The following is a 13044-nucleotide window of genomic DNA, read 5'->3' as shown; positions in this document are numbered from 1 at the left end:
CGTATCCACATTTTACCTTTCCTTATACAGTTGACATATTTATATGTATGAGCTGTAAGATCATCTTATACTTGACCTTTGAGTTTTCAGATTTATTTGATAAGGACATCCATGCATCCTGAGAAAGCCAGCGTGGATGGCAGTGCTCTGAAAATGGGATGCCCAGGTCCCTGTTCTTTATATTTAAGGTGTCTTAGAATTTGTGTGGAATGCGTTGCCACAGACATCATCTTTTGTTTAGTCAGATTTGGGAAGTGCTGCAAGTTTCTCACCACTGCCCAGATCACTCCTTTTGAAACCTATGTTGTTTCTTACAGAAGCCAGAAGAAGTGGTCATGGTTGTGTGGCCCTTGTCAATATCTGAAGCTCCTCCACCCTTCCTACCTCTGTCCTAGGACTCAAATTTGACTTCAAATTACTCTACTTAGAGTTCTTATTATACTGGGTGCTAATGAAAATGTGCACATCCTTAACATGCTCTTTGCTGATGAAATATTTTGAACTCTAAATTCATCTGGCACTGACGGAGAGCATATGCCATCTCAGTTTGTGTGAAGGGCTCAGCCAAGGGTTCTTCCTGGACTAGGAAATTAGTAGGCGCCACAGATGTGCACAGTCTGTGAGTCTCCATGATGGTGTGGAGGAGATTTAATAGTGTCTGTTATTGCAGAGGGAAGGGTTTGAGACCGTGTAGACTTCCACATGCTTCAGAATGATTATCTTTCCAGGAAGAACTCAATCTGTCTCCCAATGCATTCTGAGTGTGTAGAAGCTTACTTCAGGAAATCAATATATTTCCACAAGGGTTGGAATTTGTAGACCCTTAGAGCAATGCAGAATACCACTCTGGTTGTTCTGACTTCATGAAATTCTAGAGCCCTGGTTGTTTGGCAGGATCTGGGCTCTAAGTAAGGAAAGGCTGGATACACAGTGCTACCCCAAATCAACTGGGTTAGGTAACTCTCACACTTGTTCATTTCAAATCAAGGTTAAACTTACATAATATTTAGTCTGTGTTCTTAGCTTGGGCCTCTGGTCAGCACACATAATTTTGGCAGCATATCGTTTATACAGTATACAAAAATATGTAGAAATGAGATGCCAAGAGGGTATTTGAAAGCTAACTTAAGTCACTCAACACATCTAACGCTCACTGAATTCTCATGGTGATTGTGCTCCAGGGGGTTCACTGAGAATGTGGGACTTGATTACTTTAAACATATTGGCAGTTTCTAAAAACCAGGAGAGTATTTGAAAGTCTCTGACCAGCCACTTAGCAGAACAAAGAGTCATAAAATGTGAGACTCAGATTTCCTTGAATAAATCACAAGTTTATTTATGTCGTTTGATTACCTTAGATTTTGGAAGGTATTGGTAAATTTGGCACTCATGGTAGGTATTGGTTACTGGTAGTCTGCTAAGTGTTTAACCATTATCAGTTAACTCATTTACTTTAACAAAACTCCTTCAGGTTGGAAACCTTATTATCCCTTTATCTCCTGTTAGATACCTGCTTTGGGTGGATCCTGAGTTTTCACTTCTGTTCTCCTTGACCCAAGAGGCCATTACATTTTCTAGGTTGGCAGATGTCCTCAGGGCAAAAAAAAGTCTTTTCTTCCTCCGCGGGTTCCAGCTTTCACTTTGATTTTGGCTGGATATTTTCTTACTATCTTGTCAGCTCATTAGGATTTAGAAGAAGATTAAAATTTCTATCCATGATTTTTAGTGTGTGTTTTTTTTTTTTTTTTTTTTGCTGTACGCGGGCCTCTCACTGTTGTGGCCTCTCCCGTTGCGGAGCACAGGCTCCGGACGCGCAGGCTCAGCGGCCATGGCTCACGGGCCCAGCCGCTCCGCGGCATGTGGGATCTTCCCGGACCGGGGCACGAACCCGTGTCCCCTGCATTAGCAGGCGGACTCTCAACCACTGCACCACCAGGGAAGCCCATTAGTGTTTTTTTTAAAGCCATGAATATTTATTTATTTATTTATTTATTTATTTATTTATTTATTTATTTATTTATTTAATTTTAATTGAAATATATTTGATTTACAATGTTGTGTTAGCTTTAAGGTACAGCAAAGTGATTCAGTTATGTATATATGTGTGTGTGTGTATCTATATATACATATATATATATATCTGTATATATACTTTTTAGATTCTTTTCCATTATAGGTTATTACAAGATATTGAGTATAGTTCTCTGTGCTATATAGTAGGTCCTTGTTGCTTATCTATTTATATATAGTAGTGTGTCTATTTTAATCCCAAATGCCTAATTTATTCCTTCCCCCTTTCCCCTTTGGTAACCATAAGTTTGTTTTCTATGTCTGTGAGTCTATTTCTGTGTTGTACGTAAGTTCATTTATATCAACTTTTTAGATTCCACATATAAGCAATATCATATGATATTTGTCTGACTTACTTCACTTAGTGTTTTGTGGCAGAGTTATCCCAATATACTAGCCTGCCCTGTTAAGAATGGAAATGACAAAAATGAGTTCAGAGAGTCCAGTGAGTGGCTCAGACCATAGAGCTGGTTAATGCAGAGTCACGGCTGAAATCTAGGTCTTTATCCCAACTCTTTGTGCTGTGCTTTCTGACATTTGTCCAGTCTGTCTGATAGCTTTGATCTCGCTGTTCCCATAAACAAAGTGGAGACTTGAGTAATCATCAGTTTAATGAGTGTGGATGGGGAATTGTAGAAATTAAAATTCATCTCTGTTTGTCTCTTCTCTAAATGGAGTGGTTGGTCCTAGTTCTGCTCAGACTTCACTTTTGTGTTTTGGTGCAGAAACGTCAGACGTTTTAGACGGGGCTTATGCAGAACTACTCAAATAAAATGAAAAATTGTGGATGGTCAGGTTGCCTCCTAAAGCAGCTGTCAAACCCGTGGAAGTTACTAAGTCTAACCTTGTCTAGGGTAAAATAAATTAGAAAATTTTGAACAGTGGAGCCCACTTCAGTCTTTTGGCAGAATAGTCTCTATCATTCACTTGCTTTTCGTCTTTTTCTGTATGTGTTCCCATCTTGGATAGAGGGTGACAACACAACAAGGGAGACACAAGAACTCAATATTCAGACAGCTTCTATCAGGCAGTTTTTCATTTGTAACTTTGTTGCCTTAATGACTTTCCTGAATTATTTGGGTATTTTTATCCAGGGCTCATTGTGAATCTTGTTTCGCTCTTTGCCCACTCAGGAGCTTCTAGAATTTTGACCCCTCTCTTACAAATTATCCCGTCCATCACAGTGTACATTGTTGATAAGCTCATCATACCTTTGGCTTGATTGTTCTCCTTTTATTTTCCAGTCTCTTGATTTCTTCACATATCTAGTTTTATATATTTGTGTTGTGTAAACTCCGTAATCTTGTGTAGACACAAGAGTGGGCACAAACTCTGAAATAAATACATCCACTCTGCTTGGGGAGAAGTGACTGGTGGGTAACATTCGAGCTGGTCATGGAGAGATCTGAGCTTCTTACCAGGGAGGCATTTACTGTGGTGGAGAAGAACGCTCCCTGGCTGTCACATTGACAGCACCTTTGTCTGCCAGCTCAGCCATTCACTGTCACCTTGGGGAGGGTTTTCTGTCCCATCTAAGCCTCAGTTTCCTCATATATCAAATGGTGATACTGTTGGTCTACTGAAGTGCTTGGCACAGTGTCTGACATATTTAAGCTCATGAGATGTTAGCAGCTATTATTTTTTGAGACATAAGGAACAGTTCCGGCAGAGGGAACAGCAGGTACAAAGATGTGGAGGTAGAAAGTGTGTGTAGTGTCCAGGTACACCAGCTGGGAGTAGGGAATGGCCAAGTGTAGGCCACGTGCAGGGTCTACATAAAAAGTGAGTCTGGGCAGGAGCTACTGGGATGTAGATGAGATGAGAATGTGGACGGAATGCTGCTGAAACCAGCCACCTGGGCAGGGATTTTAAGACAGGGAGTGAGTTAGGCAGTGGGTGCAGGGTGGGACATGCATCTGTCTTGTATTCCCATTGGAGGGGACTGGGGGTTCTCAGACTCCTGTGTACATGGAAATTACCTGAGGACCTCGTTAAAAAAGCAGTTCTCGGGCTTTGCTGGTGGCGCAGTGGTTGAGAGTCCGCCTGCCGATGCAGGGGACGCAGGTTCGTGCCCCGGTCTGGGAAGATCCCACATGCTGCAGAGCGGCTGGGCCCGTGAGCCATGGCCGCTGAGCCTGCGCGTCCGGAGCCTGTGCTCCGCAACGGGAGAGGCCACCGCAGTGAGAGGCCCGCGTACCGCAAGAAAAAAAAAAAAAAAAAAAGCAGTTCTCTTGGCCCTACTTTTAGAGATCCAGGAGCAGTAGGTCTGCAATGGACCCTAAGATGCTGACTTTGAAATGAGCATACTAGGTGCCTAAGATGTAGATGGTCCTCAGATGCACTTTGAGATGCACTGGGTCGTTGTTGAAGAAATGCTTGCTAACTAACTGGCAGGTCTGATGACGCTCAGCAGGAGGGAAGATGGAAACAAATGTCTTAAAAATAACACATTTACATTCGTTACATGCTATATAGCTTTGTGTCTTCTTGCAATGGACACATGAGCACCAGTTGTACAGATATTCTTTCAAAGATAAAACATCATCAGAAGTCATATGATTGTTCTATTAGGGTTGGGAGGGCTAGAGAGGTGTCTTATCTTCTCGATCTAGCAGGAGGCCAGGTGAAGGAAAAGCCTGCTAAAAGGAGAGCAGTAAAAGGAAGGGAGCAGAAAGGAGGTGCAGCAGCGTGAGGTCAGGAAATGAGAAGGATGGAATGGGAGTGAATGGGAAAAGAGCAGCCAGATTTGATTGGTTGGGAATCTATTTGTGAAGGAACCCAGCCAGTATTTAACCTGTTTTGAAAAAGCTAGACTTCCAGCACTTTTAATTAGTGGATTGTTCGCTTTTGAAATTGCCCAGTTGGGAATACTCAAGTTTTGATGTGTTTTATTTGCCTACTAATTAGCAGGCTGCTTGGTTGACCATCATTTTTCTTTTATTCTGTGGATGGACGATGTATAGGAAGGTCTCTTGAAACACTCCAGCTTCAAATGCATAAGTCACTGTGTATTTAGTAAGTGGTCATATTCATTAAAAATCAAATTGTAGTACATCTTTTTCTCTAACTCCTTTTTGCTCTTTAATAGAATTTGTCCTCTAGCACAGGGCTTCTCAATCCTGGCACAGCTGACGTTTAGGACCAGAGAATTTTTTGTTGTAGGGCTATTCTGACATCTGTAGGACGTTTAGCAGCATCCCTAGCCTCTGTCCACTAGATGCCACTAGCTCTACCCCACCTCCACGCCCTGCCAAGTTGTGCCAACCACAAATGTCTGCAGACATTGCCACATGTCCTTTGGGGACCAAAATCATCCCCAGTGCAAAACTACTGACCTGGAATTACTATGGTCCCCTTTTCTCCTTGTCTCTGCCTTCTTTTCCTGTTTAAAATCCTCTTTGAAAATTGAAAAGGTAAAATGGGTCCAAACAATACGAAGTCTTATGGTGGATACAGGGATTCAACTTTATCCCTTCATTACTTTTTAGGCCAAATTTAACAGGAGAGATCTCTCAAATTAATCCAAGCTGGCTGTTTCAGGGGAAAAGCAAGTCAAGATGTGCAGACTTCTGGTTGAGATATTTTGTCGTTTATACGTCTTTTTTTTTGTTGCAAATATTTGACTTGGAGTTAAGGATGAAGAGAACTATGCAGGCTACAAAAGTTATTTGTGTGATAATCCCAAGGGTTCTAAGTCACTTCTTCGTGTACTCCCCCCAATTCAGCCTACACAAGATAGGCCAGGAGGTTGGGTTGTTAAACAGCAGATTTGGGGAAGTATTGCACCTTTTCTCCAGACTTACTCCTCCGAGCTTCCATGACATCTCTGAAAGCTCGCAGTCACTGATTTTTAGCTGTCCACAGGGGATAACTGTTTGCATTTGCATTATCTTCTGAAGTACTAACGAAAAGAACTGAAATATTTGTTTAAAAAAAGAGAGAAAGATTTCAGGTTTAGTGGTAATAGTTGTTGGTTGTTGTTTCTATTCTATCTCTTACTATGTTCTAAAACGCCATGTACTCCACTGTACCCCCAAATAAATCAATTAAGTATACTGTGATCACTTCTGCTGATAATCAAATAGGAGTAATAAAAGGAAGGACAGTAGTGTGTTAAGAGAAGAAACAGTATCACTGAAATGTTAGAAAACACACTAAATGGGAGTATGTCTCCTGAACCGAAGTTTCACACCTCCTCCTCCAGTTCTGTCAGAGGAAGCTTGTGATCGCCGTCTGTTACCCACCATGGTCAAGATAATACAACAGTGAAACTTTTCATGCTCATAAAGAGCCTTTCATCGAAAACCACAAAGCCATTTTTAAATATAGAGTGACTGATCTTTCCAACACTTTTATGTTTTGAGCAATGAATATGGTAACTTAGCTGTTAGACGCTCCATCCTTCAAGTATTTGCCACTTGAAGCACTGATGAAGCATCTAGTAATTGGTCAGCATTAGAACTTCGCTGGTACAGGGTGTAGAGAATTCCAGCCTTCTGAGAGTTCATATAGTTCTCTTTGCCATCATTTATCAAAAGAAAACATTGCTTTCACAACTTTCATATCTACATCTCAGTGCACAGATTAAGGATTGTAGCCAAATGGTGTGCCCATTAAAAAAAAAATTAAAAGACTGAGACGGTGTTGTCTTAACTTAAAAAACTTTAAAAAATCTCCTAATATCCTTGTAATGTCCTGATGGAAATAGACTACTGAATCCTTTTTCGTTTGCATATTTCATTCCTGTCTGTTGTTTGGTGGGATAAGCCTTGGTAAGAGGACAGAAAGTATCTAGGAGCATTATGGCATGGATGCAGCTAATATTAGTATGGATATGTACCTGATTTAACTTTGTGTGTGTGTGTGTGTGTGTATTAAGATTGTGTTAGTGTATTTTTAACTTATCTTGTCCAAAAGATTTTAATAAGACTTGAAGTGAAGTTTCAGGTCTATAAAAGTTGAGGCTATGAAACATTGTGAAGGATGGAGGTAATTTTTATGTTCATACCTCTGGTTCCTGAGGGTCCAGTTCATTTCTGCTGTGAATTTAAATGACTTAATTTAAGTAGAAGGGTCAGAAGCCACTGTCATCATGGTAGCCTCGTGCCTGATTCTTAATTAAAGGCAACAGGAGATTAATTTGAAACATTAATTTAAAAGTGCATATGCAAAAAGAAAGACTTATTGCAAGAAAGCCTAAAGAATTTTTCTCTTGTCCCTAGATGTAGAAGACAGAAGTAGCTCAGGGTCCTGGGGGAGTGGAGGACATCCAAGCCCGTCCAGGGTAAGTATATCTAATCTTTTTCCCACAGTCAGACATCCACATATGTAAATTGACAAACTGTAGGTGAGTTTCTCTCTCTCCCCCACACATCTGCACAGATATATATGCGTACTAAGTTTAATGAGGATCAGCTTCTTTTTGGCACTTTTTTTTCATTCTCTTATTGGATGTTATTGTTGATTTTGACACCTCTTCCACTTTGGCTAACCAGAAGAAAAATCCTTCATTAAATATTTGGCCTTACTTTGCCAGTTATTGATCCAGTGTTACAGAAAGTTATTCGTTGTAGATGGTGCAACTTTGAGAAAAATCCTAGTATCCCTGGAATGTATTGGTGTAAATAAACCACTGAATAATTCTGAAGACATAGTATTAAGTTCTAGCCTACCAGTGTAATCTGCATAATAAATCTGAGTGGATTTCACTTTGCCAACATATGATTTTCCCACCATTAGTGCCTTTGGTCACCAGTGGGTTCATTCATTTATTTGGTCTCAGACTTTTGCCACTCCTTTCCATGGCTTTTGGTTGTTAGTTTGAGTGTCATGGGAAGACCGTGGCATGGCGTGCGAGTGGGTTGGTCAGGCCATACGTGTTTCTGTATGTATACGACCTTGGGTGTGTCATTTCACTTTCTTGGGCCTCATTTTCCTACTTTGTAAAATGAAGAAGTAGAACCAGAGGATCTTTCATGTTCCTTCCGACTTAAATGTGTATGATTTTGTATATAGTCTGTCTTTAATAGAGTCATTTCTAGGCCCTCTCAAATCCATGTCAGTTTTTATAATATACATATAATACCCCAAATTAAAAATAGAGCACGTAGTAAAACACCTGCCCCTCCCCCAACCAGCTGTATAGCTAGATGAAGCATTCCGCAGGAGGTGAGGGGGTAACGCTTTGCTTTAAGTGTGCTCATAAATTTGAGGTGGAGGGAGGTCTCTATTTTGGCATAAGAGGTAAGGAAGGTAATCAAGCTGTCAAAAGGAGGCCATCTCAGCAAGTCGTAGTTCGCCATTTCCACCTGTTCTTTGCCTTGGGGTTCAACGCTGTAGTCTTCAGGGTACAGCAGGAGCTCTAAGCTTACCAGTTACTTTGTTGAGCGCTTGCACCAGCTGTCAGGTCTGACATTCTCGTGCCTTATATGGACGGGTTGAGGAAATCCTTCCTCCTCCTCACATTACAGTCCGCACTTGCAGAGATAAATCCATTCCCCCTGACAGCAAGCGTAGGAGATGACAGAATGTCCCTCTATTGTTTAGTTCATTCAAATGTACTTAATTTCTTCTGCTTTCTCAGTTTAACACACGTAGTACTTTTAATTGTTCTTCTGAGAACAAGGTCCATTTAGGATAGTCCAGACTTTTATTTGGCTTTCATGAACTGTCTGGCCACTTTTTTTCCCCAGGAAATACGTTAGTGAATAATTTTGAATCAATATTTTGTAATTTATATTTTCTGAATTCAGGGGGTTGGCACGAGACAGGTTAATATGGCTGACTTGTATCGGGAAAACATGCCACGTCTCTCTTTTTTCATCTTCAAGTGGTGATTTTTTTTTTTTTTTTTTTTTTTTTTTTGCGGTACGCGGGCCTCTCACTGTTGTGGCCTCTCCCGCTGCGGAGCACAGGCTCCGGACGTGCAGGCCCAGCGGCCATGGCTCATGGGCCTGGCCGCTCCGCGGCATGTGGGATCTTCCCGGACCGGGACATGAACCTGTATCCCCTGCATCAGCAGGCGGACTCTCAACCACTGCGCCACCAGAGAAGCCCCAGTGGTGATGTTTTTAGTCACCTTGAAACACTGTGCTGAGGTTTAAATTAGATAATGTATATTAAGCGTTTAGTAACTCTGGAGGGTGAGGACACTTAATAAATGATAATTAGTGTTATGCAACGTCTGGCATAGAACCAGTGAGTGTAAGACCCATGCTAGGTATTAAAAAACGACATCTTTTTATACACTGACATAGTGGCAGCGTCACATGACAGTACCATTCAAGTTAATTTTTATCAATGAGGAAAGGCGATTGACAGCGGGGTAGTTTGGAACCTTAAGGTTTCCATTGATTCTCTAGTGAGGTGATGCACATTTTCATTTTTCCTACAGCATCCGTCCCTTTTGTGTGGGCAGATTCTGCCCTTTGGCTAACATGCCAACTGATACCTCTGAGTAAATTTGACTTAGTCTTTATGGGCAGGGCAACCAGCTGAGCAGCATGACTTTTTTTTCCTTTCTGGTCATTTGATGTATCTTACTACACTGAAATTTGAACCATATAAGATAGATGATTTTAACTCTTTCCTGTATGTTATCCAATTCCTCCATTAAAAGCAAGTAGCTGGGCAGTTTAAAAACATTATTTTAATTTAGAATTCCCCTTAGACCCATGAGATGATCATAATAATGACAAATTTCCAAAGATTAGTGTCTGCTTTAAAACTATTTTTTTCTGGCATACCTTGTCCAAATTCAGAATTTATGCTTAAGTTTCTGATGTTCATTTATAGTCCTGTTGTAATAATTTTAACATTCTTATGTGTTAATTACTCATGGAATGATCCAGTTCTCTTACAACCACAATAACAACTATAAGAAAACATTGAAATTTCAATATCATAAAACCCAATGCTGCTGTTTAAAAGGTTCTACCTTCCCTTCCAAAGGCAATTCATTACAGGTTATGGGTAACTTTCCCATAGCACATTTTGCTTTTTTTTGAAATAATGTGGGCTTTTCAAAATAATAATGTAATATTTACCATATAGTTTATATGTATCAGGTGTTTTACATGCATTATTTCATTTGATCATGTCAATAACTTCATGCAGTTGGTTCCATTATTATTATTCCCCCAATTTCACGGCTGTTTTGAGGAAGATGTGGACACTGCAGACTCTAGAGCCCGCTACTTCCCACTGTACCTGTGAAGATGCAGCTTCCTTATAATGAGGTGCCAGGGTGGGAATGGTGGACTCCAATTTCATTGGGTTAGAGAGGTGTCAATAGTCGGGCATACTTATGTGCTGATTTATTCATGGCGAGTTTAAACTTATGCTGTTATTTTATTTGCAGAACTATGGAGATGGGACTCCCTATGACCACATGACCAGCAGGGACCTTGGGTCACATGACAATCTCTCTCCACCTTTTGTCAATTCCAGAATACAAAGTAAGACTAATTTTGAATTAACATGCATTTTTTGAATGCTTATGTTTTACCTTGGAAGGGAGAATAAAGCCCAGACAGAGATTCTGTTTTTTAGGAACTTGGATTTTTAGCCAGTTCGCTATAGTAATTTTAAATTGCAGAAAAATATTGACAGTCTATGCTTGGTAATAGCATATACAGGACTAAGTTTTACAACCACGTGGAACTACCTAATTTCAGTGATACTGAATCCATGTGGAATATTTGTGTTTCTTAGACGTAAAGCACTTCTCCCAATTTCAATGTTGCAACAGTTGTTTTCTTTTTCTTTCTTTTTTTCTTTTTTTTTTGCGGTACACGGGCCTCTCACTGTTGTGGCCTTTCCCGTTGCGGAGCACAGGCTCCGGATGCGCAGGCTCAGTGGCCATGGCTCACGGGCCCAGCCGCTCCACGGCATGTGGGATCTTCTCGGACCGGGGCATGAACCCGTGTCCCCTGCATCGGCAGGCGGACTCTCAACCACTGTGCCACCAGGGAAGCCCACAACAGTTGTTTTCTAAGTTTAAGGTTGATGAACTGAAAACAGTGAATATTTAAAATAATATCATTGGGCCTATCCATTGTCGATGAGATAAAGTCAGTGTTAGCTTGAATTTTTATTAAAGGGGTCATGGAAATCCCTTTAATAATAGGTTTAGTGTGCTTAAATCAAAGTAGCATGTTCAAGTTGAATTGTAAAGTCTGGTTATGTATTTATCAAGGCGTGAACTTTAGTGCTAATAGTCTAGGAGGTCCCCATCCTACTTCATGAAGTGAGCTACATGTAGTTTGAGACAGTCTTGCCTTTCCTACTGGCATCTTTAGCGTATGTTTCTGCTTTGACTACCCTGTAGGGATTTTTTTTTTTTCACAGCAGTAACCTGAGCAATGGAAAGACAATTTATAATGGCTTAAAAGGTCCCAATAGCTGTTACTTTAGTTTTGATTGGAAAAAAAAGATCTCTGTTCTAATAAATGTGAGTTTTAACAATATTAGTAAATCTCTCAATGTGGCCAAATCCTGTTGCGAATCCATCAATAAATGAGGTTAAATTTCATGTCCCAGGCTGTTGGACTATACGCCAAGGAAAACACACAGCCGTACATATATCATTCTGAAACCATAATTGCAGATGCTTCTGAGAAATGTCCCAATTTTTAAGCCTTGGACACTATACTTGTTATTTAACATGTATATTGTTCTTGAATCTCAGTCATTTTTTCAAAAGTCACCATCAAATCCATCTGAAGGGACTTCAGGTATTTAACACACTATAGTCAAAACAGAGAAATACTAGGAATTTATTTTTAATGGGCAGTAAAGTGTCATCCCAACTTTGAGGACCACGTTCTCAAAGTTGTGTGTGACCATAGGTTGTTCTTACGTTTGTTCTCTTTTTTTAAACTTTAACTTTCATATTTATGTTTTAACTTTGTAGCTAAAGCAAGAACCCCAGTTTTTTAAATCAGTTGTTGATAAGAGATGCAGTGTTTCCTGTTTCCAGGATAGACTGTTGCAGGTGACTAGATATATTTGTCAACTTAGATTTTAAAGAAGAACTTTAGATTTTTTTCGATCACAGTAGTAATAATTCTAGAATCTCATATCATCCCATCTCTATTTCTCCTCATCCAGCTTCATAAAATAAAAGATTAAGCTGAAAATAATCATCTTGAGAAGTAGCACATAAAGAGTATATTAAAGGATTTCCTTGGAAGATTCTAAACCTGTCCTCCAATGAGCTAAAGTAAAATAGGATAAATTACTACTCATATTGAGAAGTTTATGTTATGTCCATGAAAAACAGTTTTCCTAAAGAACAACATGATGAATTAATATTACAGAAGACACCAAACAATACAGAGATATCAAATAATTGTTCTTGTTTGTGTATCCTCCAGGGTAACTGTTTTACGAACCAAATTCGTTTTTCAATCCAAATAGTATTAAAATATAAGTGGGCTGAGAGTCTAGAGCTGGAATGGAGAGAGCTGACTCTTTTCACTTAGTTGTTGTTTAAGCTGAAAGTCCATGTCAGCTGTGTTCTTTTATCCCGTCTGCCCTCCTTCCCATTAAACCCTTAAATATGGAGGCCAAGACAGTCTCCTGCATTGTGGTAGGAAATGCTACTATGTCCGGGAGGCTCCCACCCACTGTTCCCAATGAAAGGACTTCTCTGTTAGATAAGCTGTCTGGTCTGAAACATGGCTCTTTATTGTTTACAAACTGCTACATTTTCCACCTCAAGCAGATTTTTGCACAGAAAAGAATTGTGCTTGGGTTAAATGGTTTATCTGACATTAACGGTGCAGTGTCAGACTGGGGTCAGGGAAGTCACGCTCAGAGCCAGAGGGCATGGCGCAGTGTGCAAAAAAAAGGGAGGAAAAGACATTTAAACCACTATGAAATACCTTGCATCTTTACTTTGGAAAAGGATTTAAAAAAAATATTTTTAGAGAATTAACTAGGATGCTGCATTACAAATCCACCCCATCCCCC

At 40.1% G+C, this 13044-nt stretch overlaps 1 protein-coding gene across 11 annotated transcripts in view; it reads left to right on the top strand.

Moving 5' to 3' along the window:
- Positions 1–13044, top strand: part of TCF4 (transcription factor 4) — a 366728-nt gene that overhangs the window by 118514 nt on the left and 235170 nt on the right. For all 11 annotated transcript variants that reach the window (XM_082640215.1, XM_082640221.1, XM_082640207.1 and 8 more), the window contains 2 exons: positions 7293–7354; positions 10430–10526. In XM_082640215.1, the coding sequence (XP_082496341.1) occupies positions 7293–7354; positions 10430–10526 (159 nt within the window). The remainder of the gene's footprint in view (positions 1–7292; positions 7355–10429; positions 10527–13044) is intronic.

This window comes from Mesoplodon mirus, assembly GCF_964341445.2.
Source record: "Mesoplodon mirus genome assembly, chromosome: 13".
Classification (NCBI taxonomy): Eukaryota; Metazoa; Chordata; class Mammalia; order Artiodactyla; family Ziphiidae; genus Mesoplodon; species Mesoplodon mirus.
Note: the sequence above shows the minus strand (reverse complement) of the source record. Positions and strands in the feature narration are given on the sequence as shown.